The 26,481-nt window shown below is 50.1% G+C and overlaps 1 protein-coding gene across 1 annotated transcript; it reads left to right on the top strand.

The window, feature by feature from the left end:
- Nucleotides 1-23,537, top strand: TM9SF3 (transmembrane 9 superfamily member 3). Its single transcript, XM_044420169.1, has 15 exons — nt 1-99; nt 2,273-2,468; nt 5,255-5,377; nt 10,903-11,063; nt 12,236-12,313; nt 12,523-12,654; nt 13,695-13,861; nt 16,952-17,046; nt 18,839-18,969; nt 19,328-19,467; nt 19,916-19,984; nt 20,087-20,233; nt 20,587-20,670; nt 20,799-20,875; nt 22,275-23,537. Exons 1-15 carry the CDS (start codon nt 16-18, stop codon nt 22,340-22,342), a joined length of 1,752 nt encoding a protein of 583 aa, XP_044276104.1. The 5' UTR covers nt 1-15; the 3' UTR covers nt 22,343-23,537.
- Nucleotides 23,538-26,481: the final 2,944 nt, after the last annotated feature.

Raw genomic sequence — 26,481 nt, 5'->3', positions numbered from 1 at the left:
TCTTACTTGTGGGAGATGCTGGAGATATTCCACCCTTTCCCTCGGAAGAGTCGATGGTGCGCTTTCTTCCAGGCGAGCCGTGCGCCACAAATAACCTGGGTATGTGAACAGCTGTGCTCGTTTATGGGCTCTGTGAAGGGAATGGGCTGTGTCCAGGAAGTGAAGCTGCACAGGCTCCAGAGTGGCTGTTCGTACTGGTTTTACCCCTCTGAAAGCAGTTGTTTGAAAGGTGGCAACTTGTGTGTGTGTGAGTAACAGCAGTCAAAAACTAGCCAGGGGACAAAAAGGCCAATAGCCAACTTAAGCAGGAAAAGATGCAAGCACAAAACATGAAATGCCATTGGAAGGTGATCAAGGATGGCCCTCATGCTGCCAGTCCCAAAATAGTTAAAGTGGGTGTGTAGTTGGAACGGAACCGGTCCTCGTTCCGAATAGCAGCTGTTCGTGCCTCAGTTCCCTCCAGTGATTAACAGAAGGAAGCGGGACGAATGGGGTGAGACCCGTGGATGGCATGCGTGTTGGCACAGAGTTTATTTTTTCCAAAGAGCACACTCCACATGGACTCATAAAAAATCTACTACTGTTGTGCGGTTGTGTAGGCTTTTCTACAACAGTCTTCCTCATTGCTTCTCTCTGAGACCTATTTGCTTTCTCTGCATCTTAAAATGTCATGTCTGAAACAGATTGCAAGGTCACTCCAAAATATCCTTAGAAAGTACTTTTATTTATAGGGGGAACAATTATTAAAATTCTGTTGTGTGGAGGAAGGCTTTTTGACGGGATTCTTTCAAGTGTACTCAGTAACTCAGATTTAAAAGAAACTTGGGCCATGGAGTGCGCGAGGAGGAGCCTGGAGAGCCATCAGGATGTATCTTATCCCATCAGTCCTGGCCTCCTCCCTGCCCACCTCTGCGGTCACTCTTAGGAGTTCAGAGGCGCAGCCAGCACCACTCTTTCCGTGCTGACTGTGAAGGGAGCAGAGCATGGATCCCAGCTGCAAGGTTGGAGCTCTGTTGCTGGCCTTGGATCTGAGAACCAAAAGAATTTTGTGGCCCCCTGGCCACTGTCCAAGGATCATGGGATTGCTGTGCCCATAATTTGGGAGTTATGCACCTGGCTGGGCACTGTGCTTGAAGGCTGACAGAGAAAGGAAGCTGAGTTCCCTGCACTACCCCTCCGGTTTGGAAGTGCTGCACTTCAGTGGAGTAGCAGATCTTTCTGGTGGAGGTGCGGTTGGCAGTAGAATGCATTGATTTATTTATGTAGGATAGGATGGAGGGCAAAGCATGGGGGGGGGCACTGTACTCCCCCTAAACATCATACAAGGTTATTTTTAGTGTTTTGATGTATGGGTTTTGCTGAATACGTTGTATTCAGCCTTTGTTTAAGCACTAGTCAACAGACCTGGCCTTAGCAGAGCCCCTGGTCTGAGGCAGTGAGACTTTGCAGCCAGCTTTCCCAGCTGTCGGGGTTGATGGCCGTTGGCACCCCCAGGCATGGTGCCTCTTGGAGGCCCCTGAGGAAGGTCCGTGTCCACTGCAGGCCTCTGCTGGTGGAGCGCACTCCCCGTGAGTGGGGCGCATGGGCGGCTGCAGAGCCCTGTCCTGGGAAAGGCTGCCCCAGCTTTTCAGCCGGTTGGCTGCAGCGCCGTGTGCTCACTGGGGACTCTGCCGCCCGTGACTGAGGCCGAAGACGCCGGCTTCAGGGACACGGAGGAACAAGCCAAGTACAGTTACATGCTTTGAAAACAATGTGTGCTGGTTGCGCACAGCCCTGGTGCACGTGCAGGGTGCATGGAATGGGGTTGCGGGTGCCGCGGCAAAGGTGGGCACCCTCTCTTGTGAGACTCGCTGGTGAGCGTTGACTTCTCTCGCCAGTGCTGGTGTTCCCCCGCCTTCCGCTGTGTCCTGAGCTGCAGCTCCCTGACCAGTGCTCAGCCTGGCTGATGCCGACGGGATGCAGTCCAGAATATCCGGAGCTCCCCAAATCGAGTGCGTCTAGCCCACGCCTGCACAATCAAGCCGGCCATGTGCGGCAACAAGGAAATGGGCACCAATGGCGTTGCTCGGTTCAGCTCAGTCCGTGTTACAGCATTCTTGTTTAACACGTGAATGGTGGAACGGGGTGTCCTGCACCAGCACAGGGCTGGACCCAGTGGCCTTCATGGCCCCTTCCAACTCTGCTGTTCTATGATTCTGTGTGAATTCTTGTGCCACACTAAGCAATATGCTCATTTATAATCATCCTGCTTTTCACTATGTTTTCTTTTCAGTACCATGATAAAGAGGAAGTTGTTTTGTGGATGAATACTGTAGGACCGTATCATAATCGCCAGGAGACATACAAATATTTCTCTCTTCCTTTCTGCGGTGGGTCCAAAAAAAGCATAGGACACTACCATGAAACACTGGGAGAAGCCCTTCAAGGGGTTGAGCTGGAGTTCAGTGGCCTGGACATCAAATTTAAAGGTAAAGCTCCAATTGCTTTTGCCATGGCTTTTCAAAATTGAACGTTGCTGTCCCCGTCATAACATGCAACGTTTCTGGAATAATAACCTCATTTAAATAGTTTATTCGTTGCAGGACAGTGACTTATGCCCAAAAACTGACCTAGCCATTGTGGGGAAGCTCATTTTATCATGATGACTCACAAGCTGGAGCTGTCAGGGGTGTCTCGTCTTGAGCCAGTGGCTTTTTATTGAAATTTTGAGACTGTTTGAGAGAGTGTGAGATGGAGACTTACCTAAGAATCTAACTACAGGCAGAAGTAAGGCCTGAGTTCTAAAAATCCTAAAACCATTCTTAAATCCACTTTTCTGTTCCAGTGCTTATTTCAGAGAAAGCAGACTGGTGAAGCTTAGATGTACACAGTTGGCAGGAAACTTGAGTCTATGGTAGAGGTTCAGTCTTGGCCTCAAATACCAAGTTACTTATTTGTCCCACAAAGGACAACACAGTGCTCCTCCAGAGGGCTTCAAGCCGAACTCAACAAAGAAGGGAGAAGTAAACTTGGGAGCAGCAGTGGACAAGGGCTTGTGCAGCACAGTGGAGAGAGCAGCTCCGTACAGCCCAATAATAGTCTTCTCAAAATTTAGGCCGAAAGTGCAACTGAAGCACGTGGTCCTCAGTGCCTATTTGGTAATGCCCAGAGTATGGGGAACAAGCAGCATGAACCTGAACTCTTAATAGGAAGGGTGAACACTCTGATAGGAGTAACTGAGGCTTCGTGGGATGACCTCCCTAAGTGGAAGGCAGACAAGTTGAAAGAACAAGCATGGAGGTGGAGTCATACTATACGTTAAAGATACAAATCTCGGCACAGAAATATGGGAGGCTGAGCTTAGTAGCCCCATCCAGAGCATTTGGATAAAAACACATGGGGCAAAGCATAAAAGGAATATGGCAGTCAGAGTCTACTACCGACTACTCGGTGAGTGATGTAATTTGTGAAAAGATCATTGCCAGTTTTTCAAGAAGGCACGATACGGTAGTAACAGGGGACTTAATTTCCCTGATAGTTCTTGAGAAACAAATTCCGCCAAGCATAGCCCCTCCGACAAATTCCAGAGTTGTGCTGCTGGTAACTTCCAGCTATAGCGACTAGGGGAAGAACTAGAGGATCAGTGATCCCTGACTTGTTTCTCACCAAAGGAGGGATGGTCAAGTGAATAAAATGGCAGTTACAGGAACTTTGGGGGGAAAGTGGCCATGTCATACTTGTTAATTCTTGATTCTAGAAGAGGCGGAAACTGAGTGTAGCCAAATGTGTATCCTGGATTTTAGGAAAGTCACTTTTATAAATTCAGGACAATGATAAGTTCCATGACAAGGGACTGTAACAAGTAAAAGAGTCCAAATTGGGGTGGAGGGAATTTAAAAAAAAAGAAATTCTAAAGGTGCAATGACAAATAATTCCAACAAAAGACAAAGGTGGAGACTACAGGAGATGCCAGAATGACTTCAGGGATGACCCAAAAACAACACGGGACTTGTACAGGTAGTGGAGGGAAGGCCAGGCTGGCGAGTGCAGGTGGCGCGGAATTGCAGGGATGGTGTCAGGAAGGCACCCAATTGTATGTAAGGCACCCAAAGAGCCTATGGCTAATCATATAACTCAAATAATACATAAATAAATAAATTGGCAGAAGTGCTCAGTTCCTTCTTTTGCTCAGTATTCCCACAAAGGAGGGTCTGTGACCTCCCTGGCAAAGGTGAAATACAAGCTGAAGGGGCAGGCTCACAGCTTGCGTCTGACAGGCAAATGGTCAAGAAACACCTCACTTCTTGGAAAGAATTCAGATCTCCAGGGCCCAATGAACTGCATCCCAGAGTAATAAAGGAACTGGCAGAACTCTCAGAACCACTATCATTCTCAAGAAATCTTGGAGGATGAGTGAAGTCCCAGATGACTGGAGAAAGGCTAATGTTGTCCTTATCTTCAAGAAAGAAACAGGAGAAGAATCTGTGAACTATAGACAAATCAGTCCAACATCAATCCCTGGAAAAATTCTGGAGCAGATTCTAAAGCAGTCAGTCTGCAAAGATCCTGAAAACACCACAGTGATTACTAGCAACCAACATGAATTTGTCAAGAACAAATCCTGCCAGATTGCTCTGATCAGTTTTTGATCTAGTAACCTGAGGGAATGCTGGGGGAATGCTATAGACATAATAGATCTTGACTTCAACAAATCTTTTGATTAGCCAACTTGCTTTGAATGGGATGGATGGAAAAATTCTCAGGTGGATCCACAGTTTGCTTCAGACTCAAAGTTTGCTTCTCAATGGCACTTTCTCAAACTGGAGAGAGGCAATGAGTGTGGTACCAAGCATTCAGTGGCCTTTAACACTTTAAATCGTGATTTGGATGAGGAGGTGCAGGGAATGTTTACCAGATTTGCAGATGATAAAAAATTGGTGGGATAAATGTGGACATTAGTCCAAAAAGACGGAAACAGAATTCAAAGTGATATTGGTAGATTTCTGGGACAAAAGACATTTCACAGGGATAAATGCATAGTTACAAAATGGGAAATACTTGGCTCCGTGATATTACGAGTTGCTTACTATAGCTCTGTATGTTGCTTACCAATAAGTGTTTGGCAATGGTACAGCATTAAACGCTCAGAAAGCTGAGACAGGTAAGAATTATGTTGGGGTAGCAAGTCCCTTGGATCCATTTAGTAAAAGGTTTGTCGGGTGGTGATATAAGGACCAATTAATGCAAAGTTAACTTGTGGTCTTAATTTCCTCAGATGATGTGATGCAGTCCACATATTGTGAAATCGCCTTGGATAAGCAGACCAGGGATGCGTTCGCTTATGCCGTCAAGAATCACTACTGGTACCAGATGTACATGGATGACTTGCCAATATGGGGTAAGACATGCTTGGTGACAGCTTCCGGCTTGAAAGCCGTTCTTCAGCATAATGCACCTTTCCGTGGTCGCCTCCTCCTGCCTTCCTCCCCTCCCCTCCCCTCCCCTGGCCTGACCGCTGTCCCTTCAGCCCACTGTCCGTGCCTCATGCAGCTCAGGGAGCTGATGGTGGGAGTCAGTGCAAGCCACTGAGTCTTGCTAAGGAGCCCAGATTTGTGCCTGCCAGTTGGAACACCTCCTGGGCGGGCAGTTCAGTGAGTGAAGTGAAGTGCTGGGGCTTGTTTTCCAAGGGGGTGATGAGGCTGCCTGTGCCCTTTCACCCTCCCCAGTAGTCTCCAGACAGAGGAGTGAGCCACTGAGTGAGTAGCCCTTACAGTCTAGCAGTGCTGGTTGCTGCGGTGGCAGGGCTCACGCGGAGGTAGCGTTGTCCAGACCCTGCGCCAGCCCGCATACAGAGTGCAAAGTGCAGTGGCAGTGGAACCGAGGGCTCCTGCAGGCGTGACAGCGGCCCCTCCGCTGATCCGTGGGAGCTCTGTCGCTTGGCACCAGTTGTGACATTTATCACAGGTCAAGGGGCGCTGGTGGTAGGAGCGCTGAGGGCCTCTTGGAGCACGTCAGCCCCCCCCGCCCCGAAACAGTGCATGAGCTTGGGCCCGTCCAAAGCATGCGTGGCCCAGTCTTGAGAAAAACAGACCCATCAGCCATAGGATGAAGTACGTTGTGAATGTTCATAAAAGTGTGCATAAAACGTTTCTGCTGGCGTCTGTGATGGGAAGGGCATTCTGCGGGGAGGAGGGGTGGGCCCGCCAGCTCATGCTCTCTGGGGACAGCACTGAGATCCCGCAGCTGCCCCAGGGTGCCGGGGGTTCCGCTGCTCGTTCTCGCCACACGCAGTGTTCAGAGGCCCGCCACACCTTGCTGGTGTCCCAGAGGCCTCCGGCTGGGTGGGAGGGTGTTGGAGAACTTGCCGTCACCTCACCTTCTCTGTCATGAGCCTGGCCCTTCCCGCTGGGTCCTTAGGCTCCAGAACCCCAGGCGGTCTCTTTACAGTGCTTCACAGCTACAAGACAAAGTAACTCTAAAAACCTTATAGCAGGCTGGAAGATAAACCTCTGCTCTTGTCAAGAGGGGTGAACCCAAACTGAGAACTTCTCCCCAAAACCCTTCCCTTTCAGTCACTCCATAGGCTCCACCTTCAGGGTGGCTCCCACTCCTGAAGGGCCAGCCAGTGAGACTCACACAAGTCCTCCGACTGGGCAACTCGTCTCTCCTGACACTTCGTCATGGGGCCAGGCAAGGCCACGGCTCTCCCGTCTCCCCTTTGTGGACCCCTCCCATCCCCGCCAGAACACCTCTGCTCTCCGGGTCGACCTGGGGGTGCTTCCGAGGCCTCTGCCTCTCCCTGCTTCCAAAACACCCAACCCCGAGTCTTCAAGGCCTGCTGCTGTTTGTTCAGGATCGAAGGCATGATGACCCCGGGATGCCCGCCAAGCGGGGTGGTTTAGTTCACTCATGGCTTTCCCATTGTGTGATCATTCGTGGAGATCTGGAAGGGAGGGAAACGAGCCATGGGTGCCCACGGGCAAATTCTCTTCAGAATGAAGGCATGAGGGTGGCGGCAGCTGCTTGCATTAACCAGTGTTAGCAAGGAAAATGTGCTCGCTCGTCTTGTTACTCAGGATCCCTGCGTGTTTGAAAGGCGAAAGAAGAGCGGTGGATGCAGTGCTTCCTTTTACTGCATCGCCATGCTGCAAAAGGTCACCAGTACTGCAAGCACGGTTAGACTGAAGGCAAAGCAAACAGCTGCGTGGCAGTCCAGTGTGAACGAGACAAACTCATTCAGTTTTCGGTCTTGCATTCTGCGTTGCTCAGCCAAAGGGTTTTGGCTGGTGTCAGAAAGATCACGCGCCGGGTGCCATGCGTGGCAGTTCATAAAGGCGACCCTGTGGCTTGAGCCTTCTCTCCGCTTGCAATTCACTCCGCCTTCAGTGGTGAAAAAGGTGGGTGAGGAATGCAGGGTTGAGCAGGTTCCTGCTGCAGAAGGCTGCCCTTCAGGTTGCTGCCCACCTGCTTAGGGCTTTGTAGGTGAGAATCACCTGCACTTGAATGATCTTGGGAGACAAGCTTTCAGCTGGTGTAGCTGCTTGAAGTCCCAGAGAGAGGTGGCCCACGTAGCCAGTCCCAGCTGGTGTGTTCTGTGCTAACTAAATCGTCTAAGAAAACGTCGAAGGTAGGCCTGTACCTAGTGCATTAGACAGAATCCCCCCACCTTTATGGGTCGGAGGGCACATTTGGAGTCTTGCAAAAATCTCTGCCACAAAAGGGCATAGTATTCGCCAAATCGCTTCCGTTGCTTGATTCACCGGTTTTCTGTGCTTCATCTTTGAACCTCCAAATGCATACAGAGTCTGCGGACCAAGTGAGGCTCTCTGTATTCACGGTTTCGGCTGGAGAGGCTCTGCATGTCCTGGTACACAAAAGCACATGAGCCTTGGCAGGCCAAAGGCAGCCATCCCACCAAACCGGCAGCCGTCCGTCCCCTGGGCTGAACGGTGGGTTTGTGCCACCGATGCACATCTTGCGCAGGCCCCCCTTTCCTCCCCCCACCCCCCACACACACACTTCCCGGACTGGTGGAACACCATTCCTTAGCAGCTGCCAAGAGGAAGCAGGTAATCGTGGAATTCTCTCTCTCAAGCAGTTGCCATGGCCACTCATTTAGATGGCTTTTTAAAATACTCAGTTCACAGAGAACTGCTTTACTGGGAGTTATTAGCTGTTCCCTAATTTTTTGCATGTAGTCTGCAGAGGCACGGCACGGCTCTTTTGCTGCCACGGCTATTTCTGTCACGACCTGCATGATGGCAAAAGCTTTGAGTTGCATTTGGTCAGCCCCTCCTGGACAGAGATTGCTGAAGAGGGACAAGTGGCTGGAGAGCAGCACTTGTGGAAGGGACCTCGGGGTGCTGGTCGACTGCAGGCTGAACATGAGCCAGCCGTGTGATGCGGTGGCCAAGAGGGCGAACGCCACCCTTGGTTGCATAGCCAGAAGTGTGGGTTCTAGATCAAGAGAGATGTTACTGCCACTCTATACGACTCTGGTGCCAGTATTCCCCTCCACACCTTTTTTTGGCATCTCCAAGCCTCACTGTGCGCTGCACACTCACATCAAGTTAACCCAAGCTGTAGTGCAAAGATAGACCTGAATGCGTGTGCGCACACACACGCACACACCCATGCACAGAGAGGCTTTCCCTGACCGTTCAGGGTAGGGTTGCGCTCGAGCACCTCTGAGGTACGAGTGCAGCCAGGAACCATGGCGGGGTGAACGGGCAGGCTGCGGCTTGTTGCCAGCGCCAGGCCCCACGGCCGAGAACTGGTTGTGAAGCGCACCCTTCCCCTGACGTTCGGCCCAAGCCTCACAAGCCTTTCATGGACTGATGCCAGGAGGCCCACCAGCTGAGCTGCGGGGTTCACATAGCTGTGCCACAAGCAGAAGGGCCTGAGCAGCGAGGCATGCAGAGCCGGCAGCGCCAGGAAAGTCCCCTCCCGGAGCAAGAGAGGCCCGCCAGCCAGGGGACTCCTTGGCTCTCTGTTCTCCACAGTTGCCTCTGTAAAAGAGGGGAACTGAGGCTGGAGCCCCCCACTGCCTGGCCTGAACTCGGTGGCGCTTCCTGTGGGGTTGGCGTAGAACTGCCCTCTCTGCAGTCCCAGGTACCGCTCAAGCGGAGGGGCTGGCCTCTGGGCAGCGCGCATGGGATGGGGTGGCACAGGGATGATGCGTTCTTGCTGCTGCAGCCGGAAAACCCGGGTGCAGAAGGAGGGCCATGCGGCCCCCTCATTCCTGTGCCCCCAGCCAGGCAGAACCGGAGACCCAGCACAGCCCGCGTTCTGTGGCAAGGCTCGCTGCGATCCTCCACAAACTGCAGCACCGTGATACTGGGGGGCGGGCGCCTGAGCCTCCCCAGGGAACGCCGCATCCCTCACGTGGCCATGTTGCCTCCTTTTTGCTCTTTTTATCTACAAGCAAAATTGCGGCAGTATTTCCAGCTCCTTGACACCCAGGTCAGTCTAAGCTTCTGGGTGACCAAAATGTAGAGCAAAGGAGAGAAGAAAACTATTAGATGGACATAAGTAAGTATGAAAGGGGTTAGCTCAGGTTTCCTTACAGTGTGATTTTTAAAGATATTCCAAAAGATTGGTTTGTGTTTGTGCAGGAATGAATGAGAGAGACTTAACAGACATGAGATAGCAAAAAAAAAAAAAAGCCCCAAAAACTAATGTGCACCTAATTTTGAATTTTAAAAAAATCCAAAGCAAAGAATTGTATCACTGTGAAACTTTATGGAGTAGTTGGCACAGGAACAGACTAAACCACTGAAAGAAATAATTGGCTTACCTGAAACCCTCAGCCCAATACAGTGGAATATAATTTTAATAAATAAATGAATAAGATATGCACCAGCCCTTTATTTCTGCTAGACCAAAGGAAACTGTATTGGAGGTGAGGTGTGCCTTTAGTGGGCCATAGCAACCGAGGTAGAAATGGCTGTCTTCATATATTTGGAAATAATACCAAAGGATACCTTTTTTAAAAGTGCCCTGTAATTTCATTGAAGAAGTTTAAGCCTGCAGTAATGAAGCTGAGGTTTACTGAAGCAGTGAGTTGAATTAGACTTGCATCAAAGACAGACTAGCCTAAAGAATCTGAAAATGCTATCTAGCTTTTCAAGAGAAAGGGTTAGGCGAGATCGTACAGATTCGGTCAAATATTAATGGTTTTCCCTGATGGTGAAACGTGATTGCTAGTGATGCAGGTCACGCCGTGGCCTCGGCTCGCACTTGGGCAGCCAGGTGAGGCAGCTGCGTGTCTGAGAATCCTCCGCGCCTGCCTTGCCAGAAGAAGGGAGGCGATGGCTGGGCTGCTACCCCGACAGCGGAGCTGAGTCGGGGCAGCTGCTTTCCGTCTTTCCAGAATGCAGGCAGGGACTGTCCCAGTCCAGCCCTGGGCTCTGAGTGGGGCACTGCCATTGTGTCGATTCCCTCGGTTTCTGGAGGGGTGGAGAGGAACGCCCTGCTGCTGCTCTCCGGGCCACACCCAGGCGGATGGATGGCTTGGGAGGCTGTGCGCTAAGCCAGCTGCCTCTGCCTCGCTCTGGCCATCCCGGGGCCCGGCCTTCAGAAGCGGGGGCCAAGCGCCGCTCCCTTTCCTCTGCAGGGCGCCACATGCCCTCCTCTCCCAGGAAAGAGCTGAGAATCCACTGCCCTGCCGGAGGAAGCAAAACGTTCCGTGATGATTTGGTTGTAAATGTCATGATTCACTTCTGCTGTGCAGACTTTGGGTCCTTGTGGGACAGCATTTTGTGTCTGAAATGCCCTTTTTCCTTTGCCAGGGGAGGCTTGTCTGGCCCGCAGAAGCCAGTCCTCACTCTCCCCCGGTAGCCAGGCTGGGCACAGAACAGTGGCTTTGGTGAAGGAAGGAATGGGAACACGCCCTGGGAATCTCTTCCCCTCTCCCCACTGCAGGTATTGTTGGAGAAGCGGACGAAAACGGAGAAGATTACTATCTCTGGACATACAAGAAACTTGAAATAGGTTATAATGGAAACAGGATTGTGGATGTGAATTTGACAAGTGAAGGGAAGGTTAAGCTGGTCCCCAACACAAAGATTCAGATGTCTTACTCTGTAAGTACTTTAAGCTTGTCGGTAATTTTGGGAGGCAGAAAATAGGGTGCGCCTTTTGGTGACATACGTATTCTCCCAGGTCTTCCCTTGCTTGTAGATACTTGGAATTAATTATATGCTGCTCCATCTTACTGGAGTTTGAGATAGTTTTAATAGGGTATTTTAAATAGACTGCTGTTGCTACAATCTAAACATTGTGATGGTTATTTAAGTGTGATTTTTAATGTTTGCATGATAACTGCTTAGAGTTTTTGTGTTGTATAAAATATAAGTATTAACGGAATAATAAGTAATGCTGAGCTGCTCTGACTAGAGCAAAAGTGACTTGTTACACTCCTGTTCAGCGGTAAACAGCTCGTTCAATGGACTGAGCATCTTTGCCTTCTCACCTTACATGGAGAGCCAGCTGCCACTTGCTGCCCCTTTCCAGCATATGTGAAAAGAGCGCTAACACTTTGAAATGCAGACCCAGACCCTGGCTGTGATTCTGCCATGCTGCAGATCGGCTTATGGAGTGCATGATCTTCTCTTGCCCATCACAGCCTCTTAGGCTTCATGGCTTAATTAGGGGCTGAATGAGGAACAGACTCCAAAATAGCCCTTACGCTTGTGAAGGTTGTGCAGAAGCAAAAATGTCGCCACTGTGGGGTTTGTCATCGCAGCTGCACCTTCGCTTTGTGTCTGACAACCCGTGGGTGTCTGTCTTCCACAGCTCTCTCACCTGTCTGGCTGCTGTAGAAGGCTTTTTGCTGGCCCTCCCTTCTGTGCTTTCCATGCTTTCAACAGCAGCCGAAGTAAAACAAAAATAAGCAAGTAACACTTGATTCTTATTTCCCCCCGGGAAAAGCTTCCCATTTAATTTCTTTTCATTAGATGCAGAAGCAGAAAAAAAAGCGGCCACCCAAGGTGCTGATCCCCATCCTGCCGAAGCTGTGCTGCTGTGCACACATCTTTCTATTAATACCTGGAGGACGCACCTGAACGTAGTGCCGGCCCCTTGGCAGGGAAGGGGGGGGGCGATTGCCCCCTGCCCCAAGCCCCTTCTGCGCCTCTGGCTCCCGAATCTGTGTTGAGTTGGTGCATGGTTCTTTTTCCCCTGGCTAGTGATGATAACCTGCTTTGTCGGCTTGGGATGGGATATGGTCAACTTTCCAAATATAATTTCTCTGTAGGTAAAATGGAAAAGATCAGATGTGAAGTTTGAAGATAGATTTGACAAGTACCTTGACCCATCCTTCTTTCAGCACAGGGTAGGTTTTCCTTACTTGAGCTTAAAGCAAGCAAACTTACATGTATACGCAGCATTGGGCTCAGTGACCGGAAGCCTCCAGGCCTGCCCAAAGCCGGAGGGTGCTTTCTGTCATCTGTTTGTCCTGCGTTTAGGACTGTGGGATTTTTTCAACCAATGCCTGGCTTGTTTATTATCCAAACATACTAACCATTCCATTTTTTATTATAGATTCATTGGTTTTCGATCTTCAATTCTTTCATGATGGTTATTTTTCTGGTGGGCTTGGTTTCTATGATTTTAATGAGGACACTGAGAAAAGATTATGCACGATACAGTAAAGAAGAAGAAATGGATGATATGGTAAATGCCTTGCTGAGCTTTTCTTAAAAGTGCATGGATTTCTAGAAAACACGTGGCAATATGCAGTCTGTTTCGTAAAAGGCATTGCCCCCAGAAAAGATGTTCTACCAGATGCAAGTTCTTTGCCTGTCTCTGTGGGGAGCTTGGCCTGGCTGTGGGGCACACGGTGGCCTTCCAGCCATTCAGAGCCCTGCTGCAGCTCAGACCAGTGATGCACCTGGCACAGGGGCCCACCTGCACTCGCGGGCCGCACCTCTTCGGGGTGCCAGGCAGGGTGGTTCCCCAGGCCACCAGGGGCTGAGCCTGTGACCCCACGGATGCACCTGCTGTGGAGTCACGGCCCTCCCCAGTTTCTCTGGCCAGCACTAGCTCCACAGCTGGGCAAGAGCCTAGGACATGCTTTTATTCAGGCCCTTGTGTGTCTCACTCCTTACACAAAACGCAGTTGTTGGACAGCTTCGCGTAAGCATCTATGATGCAGGAGATCACAGTTTAGGTGAGAGATTGTTGAAACAAGAGGACGTGACTAGAACACGAATAGCTGTGCTGTGCTGCCTGCTGTGTTGAGGGTACGCCTCTGGCAAGTGCACTATAAACACAATGAATGTTAGGAGCCAGACGTTGAAGCTGCATTCGCAACATGCACCTTGCTCAGTTTTTAAATTTTCGCTGAGGTTACAGTAAAACTTTTACTAGTTAGTTTATCTTTTGATAGCGAGGCAGAAAGTCCTCCAAGAACATCCTAAAGACATATCTGTGTGTGTGTGTGTTTCTGTGTATGTGTATGTGCATGAGCATGAGCAAACACAGGGATTTTGATGTGGTGTCTCAAGTATTAATGGGTCAGGCTGGAATTTTACATGTACAGGTTTGCACAGTCAGTTGTAACAGCTGGTGTGCAGGAAGGGAAAATCGTACTCATTTTCTACAGACACTGCATTTCAAAATCACTTTTGTGGTATTAATGTTCTGCTTAAGTGGGTTTAACAACTAGCTGCTTCCTTCTTTCTGTGATTATTTGCACGCTGTGATTTGTGCAGGATAGAGATCTCGGCGACGAATATGGTTGGAAACAGGTTCATGGCGACGTCTTCAGACCATCCAGTCATCCGTTAATATTTTCCTCCCTTATTGGTTCCGGCTGTCAAATCTTTGCAGTTTCTTTCATTGTGATTATTGTCGCCATGCTGGAGGATTTGTACACAGAGTGAGTATCGCTTCAGACCTCCATGGGCCGTGCTGCGGCCCAGCGAGAAGCAGCAGGCGTCGCTGTTTCTGGACCTCCTGAGCCTTAAGGGGCGGCCCACGCTGCAGCCTCTCTGAGCGCCACCAGCACCTGCGCACACAGAGCGTGTGCCAGTGGGTGCTCTCAGTGCTAGGATGGCGGGTTTGAGCCTGCCTTGGCCCAGGGGAGCCAGTTTGCCCACCTTGCCCTTCCCTCCGGGGGGGGTGGGGGTGCACAGCCCCCCTCGGGAACTGTGTGCGATGCAGTGGCGCCTGGATGGAGAAAGCGTTGGCAAAGTTCTCCCGCTCTGGTAGTGTCCACATGGAGACTAAAGGCACAATTAGCGATCGGTTCCGTGGTCCATTATCACAGACACACTGCAGCCTCCGGCAGCTTGGACTGCAGAAGCGGCTCATGGCAGTAGCCCGAGCCATGAGCCGCCTTGGCTATGAAACAGCAGCCTCAGACAAGGACCAAGAGCCTGCTGCTTCCCAGGGCATTTTCCCAGCTACCAGCATGTGCATTCAAAAGTTGTTTATAAAGATGGTTTTACATAGTCTTATTTATGATGGCAAGAGGAAATCTCAGCCCACTGGCCAGATCAGGCACCCTTTCAGATGAATGCTTGGTTTCACTTTAACCCACATCTTATTCCTCTGTGATTCTGTGAGTCAAAAGTGAAGGATCCAGTCAGTCCTACCAAGGTGTGGTTCAAAAAGAATGCTCTGAGGAGGTTCAGCGTCACACAGAATAATGTGCATTTTCAGGGCAGCGATCTGTGCGGACTAGTGCCAGCAAACTGATCTGGAGGAGTAACGAAGACGTAGCCATGCATGTCACAGGCAAGGCCCTTGGCCAGCATGGGCTCCGCGTGTGCTTTCTGAGCGTGGGGCCTCCGTGTTCTGAGAAAGAGCTACTTTCCACTGCCTGGGTGCAGTTCCAGCCCAAACATGGGAGGGCCTGATGGAGCCACATCAAGTGGCAGGATGGGGCACCATCGCTGCAGCAGTGGCTTTTCTGGCTTTCGCATCATTAACTGAACTGGGTATTTGCTGAGCAGCACAGGGTAGAACAGAGGGGAGTTTAATTCCCTGGAAGGTAACCAAAGGGAGGTGTGTGGCAGAGCATCTGGAGCGCAGAGCCCTGCAGGCCTTCACCCTTTCGCCTTGCTGAAACTGGACCAGCCTGACTTTCGCGGGCGTTCAGGGAAGAGGAGCACGAGGTGTGAGCGGTGCATCGAGAGAAGCAAAGCCTGAGCAGGAGGGCAGTTTCTTCATGGGGTGCTGCTCAGATGCTGCAGCCCAGATGTTGTCCCCACAGTGCCCGGCCCAGAAGCACCACCTGGGAGTGGCCCGGCACCAGTGCAGCCCTCTGAGGCGCAGTTGGCGGGGCGGGTCAGGCAGAGGTGCAGCAGACGAGCGCCTCCCTGGAGCCAGCCCACAGCTGCTGAGGAGGCTGGCTTGGTGGCACAGACAGGAAGCTGTGCTGCTTCTGGGGGCGTGTGCGCGGCAGAACTTGTACCTAGGCTGGCAGGGTTGTCACTGCTTCTCTGTTTACTGAAAACCTTTATCCTACTTCTCAGCCAGAAAGACTCTTGGAGCAGCTGACAAGCAGTTGGGCGAGTCTGCCCCGTGTGCAGGCAGGCAGAGGAAGCCGATGCAAAGCGCGAGGCAAAAGCAAATGGTCTTTCCGCAGGGCTGGTGGGATGGCCTGCCCCCCACCCCCCCAATCTTCCTGTTACAAAAGGGTGGTGCTCGTGCAGGGGTGGGTGTCAAGGATAACGTCTTAATGAAATCTTAATCCCATACGAAATAATACTTGAGGTTGTTTACAAACTCGTAATGGCATCCATGACCCAGTGGCAAACACATTTAGTTAAGGCCTCAAGTGCTCTCAGGAACTCGGCCCTCTTTTTCCCCTAGAATCGATTGCCAATCCTGCCTTCTCAGTCTCGTTACTGATTTTTGAGTCTTAATTATTCGAGCTGCCGTGCTCAGTCCAAATTATGAATCAGCAGATCTTATTTAAATCACAAATTCTCAATTTAGGGAAGAAGGAAACCCCCAAACCTTCATGTTTATTTCTGGAAAGAGTAATTTTTACAAAGTCAAGTCCAGTCCATTGTCCTCTTACCTCCTTTAGCCTGTAGTCTGCAAGCAATTTGACGAATGAGAGACCATTTTGCATGATATCAAAATAAACCATTCAACACAGATTCCAAATAACAACTTTATTAGCCTAAAAGTGCAAGGTGAGATTAAGCAGGCAGTGTTTGGAAGAAACTTAATAAGCTTAAACTAGGCAAACATACAGAAGAAGTAGTAAACTTATGTACAAATATAAAGGTCTCTGCAGTTTGTTGAAGGAAAAATCCTGGGCAAACGGGTTCATTTATTTGTGGATCAGGAAACAGAGTTGGTGGCTGCAGGAGAAGAGAACTGACCGCTTGGGGCTTTCACAGGGCCTTTGCCAGCAGAGCCGAAAGCCCCTGTTAAACATGTGACCAACCCTTTCCAGCAATCCAGCTAGCTAAGGAAAAGTGGGAGTGAATTTGGGAGGTTTTCCACTGGTTTTCTGGCAGACAAGCTATTTGGCAGGGATGCATTGCATAATGACCAAAATTCCCCGGTGGCGATGGGGGTGGCGACCGACGGCAAGTTCCTGGGACTGAAGGGGTCTGAGTCAACCTCTGTCTTCACTGCAAGCAACAGAAGATATTAAAAATGCACGACAGATCAATTGCAAGGACGGATGGAAGGAAGGAAGAGAAAGGAATAATAAAGGCAAATCCAGAGAAATAAAAGCAAAAAACTGCCCAAACAAATATGTCTATAAATGGTGGCAGCACAGCATCAGGAGGAGCGGGGTGGGCCCCCCACGGCAGAGAATCCAGCAGCCGGGCGGATCCGCGGTGGGAGAGGCCTGTGAGCTTCCACTGCAGCACCTCTCGCCTGAGATAATTGTGTGGCTAAAACGGAGCACAAAGCACTTCTTTTATAATGTGCTTGTTATGTCTTCAGAAGCCTTCAGGTAGTCATTTGCGTAGCCAAAAATACATGTCTTTCATTTTAGGAGAGGATCAATGCTAAGTACCGCTATTTTTGTTTATGCTGCAACTTCCCCAGTGAACGGCTATTTTGGAGGAAGCCTTTACGCCAGGCAAGGAGGTAAGGCTACCTGTCTATTTATTGTTGCAACATGTTAAAGATAATTTGGGAAGGAGTTGCAGTCCCCAACCTTGCCAGCCCAGGGATTACTGCTAACGTTTTGAGATTATCTGCATCTTGAGACTGTTGCAAAGTTTCTGGATTCAAAAAACCATGGTGCCAATTAAATAACTTTCACTGCATGAATTCCTTGAGAATTCCTTATGGCCACCATTAAATATTTGTAATAATATTTTTAACGGAAAGTGAGGTTGCCTGGATTGTTTGCACCACAGCATTTGGGTTTCAGCAGTGGCAGCAGGTCTTACAGTGCCGGGCAGCAAAGCCAATCTGCTGAGGGGCGGAGGGCTTGCCTCCTCCGGGGAGTGCTGCAGGAGGCCCCCGTGCGCCCCTCCTCCTGCTCCCCCAGCAGCGCCAAGCTGGCCAGCTTCCTTTCCACCCATCTGCTGCTCTCCCGGCCAGGTCCAGCGAAGGAGCCTGTCAGGGAGGGCTCAGCAGCGCAGGGCAGGCGCCCTCAGGCCCGTCCTGCATCACAGCATCCCAGCAGGATAGTGGCCCGAAACCGAGTCAGAAGTACCACGGCACCTTCTCCATGGACTTTGGGCCTGCCTTCCCGCCTGCAGAAAGCCGTTTTGGACCTGCTCAGGGCCAGAACTGGGCCCCATTGGTGGAGCAAGCCAGGCCGCTGGAGAGCGAGGCAGGCCTCGCAAAGCACAAGGGCGCCACTCCTGCGCAGTGCTCACAGCCCCCTTGGGAGTCGCCTGCCGCACGCAGGGTGGGACTGCAGCCGCTCGGAGAGCTGCCCCTTCTCTGCGTGAAGTGCCTCCAGCGAAGAGGAAGCCTCCACTTCCCGCATGCGTGCATCAGATTCAGATCCCGCCTTTTTCTCCCTTGAAGGGGCTCACGGCAGCCTCCCTCCTCCTCCTCCTCCTCCTCCTCCTCCTCTCCGTCTCCTCAAACACCCCCCCCCCCCCCCCGTGAGGAGGGCCGGGCTGACCACCTGTGCCTGGCCCGAGTCACCCAACGGCTCTGGCTGAGTGGGGACCGGCACCCAGGCCCCTCCCGCCGAGTCCCCGCTCTGCAGCACGCTGGCCCTCCTGCTGTCGTCCTGCTGTTCTGCTGTTGGGCGGCTCCTGCCTTCAGGAGGTCCCTCCTGTAGCAGCTTCCCTGCCGTCCCATCCTCTGGAAGGGCCGCTTGCTGCAGGCCGAACGCCATGCTCACGCTGACATGGCCTGCGACCGTGCAACTCCTTCAGCAGCGGCAGCGCGGTGCTGGCTCGAGCTTGGCTGCAGACCACTGAGGCCGGCCGGGAGAAAGTCCCCCTCAGCCCCGGGGGTTCCTTTCCCTGGATGCATGGCGGCCCGTGCAGGGAAAGCCCGACACCCTTTCCATGCGCGCTGTTGCCAAGCTGGGTCTCCCATGGCCCACACTGTGCCCGGGTGTTCTGCCTCCGGATGCAGGGCTCGATCGTGCCCGTTGAACGCCAGGGCACTGCTCTGACCCAGCACTCCGGCCTGCCGGGGTCTCTCCTGCGCGGCTTCTGCCTCCCATGGTGCTCACTCGCCTTCCCAGCTGGGTGCCATTCACAGTACTGATGCGCAGCCCTCCCACAGCCTCATGCGCCTGCTTCCTAACCAGGCGGAGCCTCTGCGCAGCCTGCCATGCTTGACTCTCCGGTCATGGGCCACACTTGGACCCCTGGGTTTCTGGGAGGGCGCACTGCTTCCTTACCTAAATAGTGCCTTTGGGTGGTAATGGAGTTACTCACGCTTGGGAGCGCTTTTCGTGCAGGAAGGAGATGGATAAAGCAGATGTTCATCGGCGCGTTCCTCATTCCCGCGATGGTGTGCGGCACAGCCTTCTTCATCAACTTCATTGCGATCTATTACCACGCTTCGAGGGCTATTCCCTTTGGGACCATGGTGAGTGCTCCAGCTGGCGCTGCAGGCTGAGAACGTCACGTCAGGAAGGCTGCTGTCTGTCGCTTGTGGCAAGCCAGCTCCTAAAAGTAGGTAGGGATTTGTTTAGTTAGATCAAATTATCAGCAAAGCAGGAAATGTAATTATTGTGAGCCATCCTGAGACACTGTGCATAAGGGACAGCACATAAATGTTTTAAATAATAAAATCAAAATAATAAACAAATTTGGGTTTAATCTGGGAATTTAGCAGTAAACGCACAGCAGGTATGTGATGCTAGGAGAGAGAATGTAGTGAACACTGGTCCATCATACTGGATGCATTTTATATCCTCTCCTCCTGTGTGACTGTGAGTTTACAGGTGGCCGTTTGCTGCATCTGCTTCTTCGTTATCCTTCCCCTGAACCTCGTTGGCACGATACTGGGACGCAACCTTTCAGGGCAGCCCAACTTTCCTTGTCGGGTCAATGCCGTTCCTCGCCCAATCCCAGAGAAAAAATGGTAAAGTGGCATCAATTTGTATCCATACACACGTAGAAGTAGGCAGCACATTGCATTTTGGCTGCCACAGATGAAGGGCATCGCCAGGTGTGTGGTGCGAGTGGTGTGAAACGGGGGGGGGCAGAACGAGGTGCTGTGGGGGATTTAGGGCCGCGCCACATCTTTTGCCCTGCAACAGTTGCCCTCCTGCCTGAGTGGATCGCAGGCGGCTGCTGGTCTGATCCAGGGCACCGATTGCTTACACGGCACAAGAGCACTGCTGGAATTCCTTTAAGACTGATGCCGGCAAAGCTGGAGTTGTTCCCATCCAGAGATTACTGCAGCATTTAGAGATCTCTTACACTTCCCCTCAAATGTGTCTAAGACAAGGATGCAGATTTCTGTGAGTTCATCAAGAATCCTCTGTTGGTTTTGCTCAAATGAGAGAGTTCATTCAAATTTCTTTCAGGTTTATGGAACCAGCTGTTATTGTTTGTTTGGGCGGGATTCTCCCATTTGGATCCATTTTCATTGAAATGTAAGTCTGTCACCTGGGAAGGTCCTGCGGCAAATTGTCCGTCATAAGCTTTTCAGACTAATTTGATTAAATGTCGGTAAAATGGCACCTCTTTCTGTTTAGGTATTTTATCTTCACCTCCTTCTGGGCTTACAAAATCTATTATGTCTATGGCTTCATGATGCTCGTCCTGGTCATCCTTTGCATTGTGACTGTTTGTGTGACAATTGTGTGTACGTACTTTCTGCTGAACGCAGAGGACTACAGGTGGTGAGTCGTTGCTTTAATTTGCTGTCCATTCTTAACAAAGGGATTGGTAAAAATAGTTGCTTTTTGAAATGATGAATCTTCAACATTAAACGTATTAAGCTCGCCCACAGCATGTGAAATGGACAGAAGAGGGAAGTGGTAATCCTGCCCCCAAACGCATCCGTAGACCGTGAGCGCAGACTGCGCAGGACCTCCAGCAGCATAAAGCAAGGCCCAGCTTGCGAGCTTTTTCTGGAAAATAGCCAATTAAAAAACAGTGGCTTTGTGCTGTGGTTCCCGACATGGATCATCTTGCACTGTTTGCGAAACCATCCTCTTTCCAGTTCTTTGAGAAATTTGCGTGTGTTTTTCAGGCAATGGACAAGTTTTCTGTCTGCTGCTTCAACGGCCATCTATGTTTACATGTATTCCTTTTACTACTACTTTTTCAAGACAAAGTACGTAGCTCTTGACATCTTGTGTTTTCTCTTTCAAAAGAACAAAAATAAAGTTTGAGAAAATAATCCAATTTTTGGGAGTTTAGGATAGACTATAAAGCCTTGTCTGTCTTTTTACTTTTTTTCAGGATGTATGGTTTATTTCAGACATCATTTTACTTTGGATACATGGCAGTATTTAGCACAGCACTGGGAATAATGTGCGGTAAGTTTAGAAGGTATTCCACATCTTCGGTTGGTCAGGTCATATAATTTTAAACTTTGTTTTTAAGCAATTGAATGTATGTCCTTGCAAATTGTGCTCCTAATAGGCTTCCTTAACTCTGGGTAGAACTCTGATTTCCATCATAGTAGTAACGGATAAATCTGAGATCTTAAATGATTCTGGATGTCAACAGATACAACCTAATAAGAGATCTGTGGACTTACCAGTTGTGAACGGCTTTACACGGGCGTGCTGCTACGTACAGCAGTTCTTTAATGAGTGCAGCAGGAATTGGTGGGTCCTTCCGTCTTGTTGCCTGTCAGTAGCTCACACCAGGTTGGGCGCACTCTGTGCCACTGCAAAGCAGAGCAGCCGCTCCCTGCTCGGCTTCCGGCTGTCTCCCACCCATTTGCCAGCCAGGTTGGGTCGCCTTTTCTCTTTCCTCCAGAAGGAAGTGGGACTAGTCTGGTCTCCTGCTGAACTCCGAACTGGGTTTTCTTCATTAAAAGACAGTTGAGCGGCTTCAGTCCCTCAGCCCAGCAGGGTCTGATGTCGAACTGCAGCAGCTCTCCTGCAATCCACTGGGGAGAGGCCTAGACAGTGTGTGAGGGGTTAAACTATATTTTGGAGCAGCGTTGCAGCTGAGTCCCAGGACCGTGGCTGCCTCGTGGACCCTTGCGGTTGTTTTTCCTTCTCCCCGCTTCTGCCATGGGAGGCTGCCGTCGTCTTTTCTGCCACAGCACACTCCTTTCCGCCAGCTTGTTCCTTGCACTGGCTTGGGTTATGCTCGTCATGAGCATCCCCTGTTCAGGGGCCCATTCCCGTTAGCCTTCCCAGGCAGACTTCAGGGTTGCCGGCTGCCCGCCCCTGCATTTCATCCAGCTTCAGCAGTTCCTTGACTTTGCGGCCAGCATGCTGATTCCAGGGGAGAAAGGCTGGCCTGTTTTGCTGGAGAAACCATGTCGTGCTGCAGAAGGCGGGGGTGCCAGCATGCCAGAGGAACCTTCCCCACAGAGCACTTCTCTTGCTTCTCTTCCTCCCGGCCACCTCAGCTCTGGAGCTCCCCCTCAGGTGGGACACTCTCAGCCCACCCCCAAGTCCTTCTGGGCTGGGCAGCAGCCTGCCCTCCTGCCTTCTCCAGGTTTCATTCCTCAGTTGCTCGGCACGCATATGCCCATGCAGGCCTTCCTGCCCTGGCAACTGTTTGCAGTGAGCGAGCCAAGCTGCTCTGCCTTAGCAGCAGGACCCTCCTCTGCTTCCAGCCAGCAGTGTTTTCGCGGGAACTCAGGACAGGCCATGCAAGCTGCCCTGGCCTAGCCAAGAAATGCATCTCTTGCAGCCGCCGTCTTCCGGAACTGGAGTGATCTAATGTGTCTGTCTGTCTGTCTTGTCTCTGCAGGAGCGATTGGCTACATGGGAACAAGTGCCTTTGTTAGAAAAATCTACACCAATGTGAAAATTGATTAAGGAACCTGGACTCTGGAACAGCTAACATTTTGGGGGGTGGGGTGGGGACAGAGTATATAAACTTGCACACCAAAAAGCGCAAGGCGAAAATTGTGTATTTAACACTGGGCACTCTGTGGGTCTCTCTCTCTCTCTCTTGTGGATCATTTAAAGCAACATCTGTTTCCATTGATCCTAGGTTACTGACTTCCTCCAACTGTTTGCAGCGAATGCTTGGATTGTATCCAATAGGCATGACCGCAGTCCATGCGACTCTTCCCAAAAACTAGCTCAAATGAAATAGACTAGCTCTCTTCAGTGAAGAGGACAACTGTATTTAAGCATTGCTCCATGTGATTAAAAAGGAAAGTGAAGCACGTGGCTCCTAAAACTTTTCTGATTTGTTATTGGTACTTAAAATTCTGTTCTGGAAAGGTCTCTTCCCTCCAATGTTAGTGCTGTGTGACAGGATGTGGGAACGCTGGGTGCTACCAGGATAATTTGCAATATCTGTTATTGAACATGCGTGCGTTTGTTTAAAGTGGCAATTATAGGCATGCAATATCAGTTGAATAGGGACCAACTTTCCATCTGTTCATCATTAAAGGAATGTCCAGCTATGTGTCAGGTCCATCCAAAGAAACGAAGTACAAAGGCGGAGTTCCCTGCACTGCAATTCTTGTACAGTTAGCAAGTGAAATGGTTAAATGAAGATGATAAATTCTGTTTTTATTCAATACTTGGAGGTCTAGATAAAAATAACTGAATGTCTACAGTGATTTATTTCTTTTTTCCTAACTCAGTCGCCTGCTCCCATCCCCAGATTGGAGTGATTACTTGATGATTTAAAGAGGGTAACAAGTGTATAAAGCATTAAATGATGTACCTTAGATGTAGCTCCCAATGTATTTGGATGTACAGATTTACTAAAGAATACTTTTTCTGATAATTCAGTGTACAAATGTGTGAATTTAGGTGGCTTTTTACATCTTGCCTGCCATTGCATGAAATGTTGGGGGTTTCCTTGCAGTGTGTGTGTGTCACGTTTTCTGTTTACTGAAGCTCTTTCAAAGCAAAAACTTGTAATTTATAACAGTTTAATTTTTGTTTAGTTCTCTCTGAACACTTGTATAATATCTAAAGCAATGCTGCTTTAAGTGTTCAGAAAATTTAAAATAAACTTTTCAGACAAATGTTCTGATTGTGAAAATAGATACATTTGCAGTTGGAAATGGTTTATTTTGAGCAGTACTACAGAATGCCAGTTTCTGAATAATCTTCTAATGTATTCTTCAGATACTAAAAACCGCAGGATTTGTCACAGTCCAGTTGCCGTACACTCGTTCATCTTGAAAAAACAGCCTGGCGTAGGAAAATGTGCTGAGCGGGCACATTATGGCGAGCAGCCTTCACCCCCATGGCCGCCCACAGATGAGTTGCACTAGATGCCCGTTGTCTGCAGCTGAAGGGGCCACTGGGGCTTGGTAGCTTGTGGGGAAGCCTGGGAGCCCCTCATACATGGAGGGCATCAGGCTGGGGAGAGCCGAGGTGGCTGGAAGAAACGAGGACCTGCAGAGAAAGGTGATTTTCTGAAGGCCCACGGGGAGGCAGTTCAGCAAGCGCTTGTTCTTGAGAAGTTTAAGGCAAATTTTAGCAAGTCCCCCACCCACCGCTGCCGCCCCCAAAGACCAGGCCGGCGCCAAATAACGCAGGCATTCGCAATAGGCAGGTGGCCCTTCTCAGTCCTAGTTGTGTATGTGGGGGCGGGGGCGCTCGTGCGTGCCTGTGAAGCAATACAGCTTTCCTGGGGCAAGCTCACTTAATACTCGGTTTCCCACTGGAAATGTGCAAGAGAACAAAGTACAGATTCAAGTAAGCGAATTGGAGCAGATGCCTACCTGAAGCCCTGTGCACGTGAGTCTGCTGTTTTCATCCCAGACAGGGCAGACGTGAAATGATGCTGACCCTCTGGTTTTGGTGGAGTTTGCAATTCACTCTGCAAACTCCATGGATCGCTGTCTAAATCCCTTGACTCTTGGTCTGCTCTTGCGTATGCTGCTGCCACCCAGCAGCTTCAGAGCCGCTTGGACTGGTGTTCTGCAGGAGCCCTGCTAGCGCCCCTGGAGTTTGATCTCGTCATGTCGGCAAACTGGAAATGCTACTTGGCTCAGGCAGCGGACATATCTAGCCTTCTGTCACTGGTGATGAGCTACCATATGGCTCTGCTCTTCCTTTGCTTGTCATGTTCTGCCCTCAGAACAAACTTTGCAGATCGGGATGGGCCGGTGGGGCTTCCTTCCTTCCTCTGACCCACTCTGCCCCAGAACTGAGCGTCTCGGCTGGTTTGGGGTTGGCTTCGGAGCCACTTAGTCCTCCTTTATGCAAGGAGAGCGCCCTGCCGGTGAGCTTAGAGACTGCCCCAAGAGTGAACAGACTCTGAAACAAACAAAACTGGCAGTGCTTATTTTGCATGCCATGTTTGTGTGGGCATTTAAAGCAACCCTTCAGTGCTGCCGCTCCCCCTGTGGTTTACAATAATGTTAAAAGTGATCATTTCTATACCAGCCATTAGAGTTCTTTGGGTAGTTTACAAGGACACATGAAATACAATAAAAATGCAGTATAAAATACAGATAATATAGTCAGCATAAAATGACAATGCAATAAGAAGACAACACAGAAGCAATCCAAAAGCAGAATTAAAACCAGTGTAACCAGGAGTTTATTTATTTATTTATTTTTATTAAAACATTTTTATGCCGCCCCATTCGCCGAAGCCTCGGGGCGGCTTACAACATAGATAAAACAAGTTAAAATCCATATAAAATAATCTTAATTAAAACTCACATTATAAAAAGTTGAAAGCAGTGGGCCAAAAACAAGAAAAAGCAATGTCACGGCAAACGGTAGGTCTCAAGACAGCCTCCCAAGTGGAGTTTTCTATAGGTGGGTGGTCACAGAGAAAGGTCCATCCACAGGTTCTTGATGGGGACAGCAGAGGAAGATCCACCAAAGAGCACCTGAGCCAGTAGGCAGGTCTGGGGGAAACAAGCCATCCTCTGGTCTCCCAGCCCTAAGCCAGGTAGGCCAGCTCTGATATTTTTGAGTTGTGCTCAGGTACGGCATACTGGAAAGTGCAGGTGTGTTCCCTTCAGGTGTTCCCAGGCATTCATCAGCAGTATTTCGGGACAATCGGAAGCCTCAGCGAGAAGTTCAGAGGGAATTCCAGATGTGACACATTTTACAGTAGTCAACTGAGGGTGCTAACAGAACATTGAACACCGTTCCTGTTGGTTTCTTGCCAAGGCCTGGAGTGACGGAGAAGGACAGAGATCTGACAGCAAGGGGTCTATACAAGGCCAATGCTGTGGGAAGGGGTCTTTACTATGATTTCACTGACTACTAGAATTCATGCTTATATCTAGACCTCAGTTTCTAAGCTTTTTGCCTGTTCTACCTCTGGAGCTAAAGAGGTGGTGGTTTTCTACACTGGCTTTGCAAATTCCTTTATTTCAAAATTTGCAAGACAATTTTTGTATGGTTAAATGTAAAAATAAAGTGGGAGGCGTGTGTATAAATAAAACTCTTCATAAATGTCTGTATCTGATGTACGTCAAGTCATAGTGTCCACCAACTTTATGAAAAGCAGCTGGGCTCATTATATGCAATGAATACTATCCATTCCTAGGCAGCAGAATTTATAACCAAGCCAGACAGACAGGAAAGGCGCTCTACAGTCTCGTAGGTGTCTACCCAGGAGTAACGCCTGGTGGAGAGCGCTCCTCCCACCAAGGCAGTTTACCAGGCAGACTGATTTTCTGGGCTCCCAGAGAAGCCTGAAAGGGGCCTTGACCGCCACAGGCCTCCCGCTGCGCTGCCTGCTCTGGACTAACGGCACGACCCCCTGGAATGCACTGAGCCCCCCCGGAGCATTATGCTCGGGACCATCGCGATGTGTGTGGTCATGAATGCCACAAAATCGTGAGAATAATTTCTTGGTCTGCAGAAAGACCACTACTAATCTAGTAATTGCATGCCCCTAAAATCTGTTCTTGGGGATGAAAACTGCCTCCCCTTTCCCCCTGCGCATAATGCTTCTAAATCATTCATGTCCTCCTTTAGCTGTCTTCTTTCTCAACTAAAAAGCCCCAAATGCTTCC

This window comes from Varanus komodoensis, unplaced genomic scaffold (genome assembly GCF_004798865.1).
Source record: "Varanus komodoensis strain SLA01 unplaced genomic scaffold, ASM479886v1 scaffold11, whole genome shotgun sequence".
Classification (NCBI taxonomy): Eukaryota; Metazoa; Chordata; class Lepidosauria; order Squamata; family Varanidae; genus Varanus; species Varanus komodoensis.
This window is presented reverse-complemented; position numbering and strand designations above follow the sequence as displayed.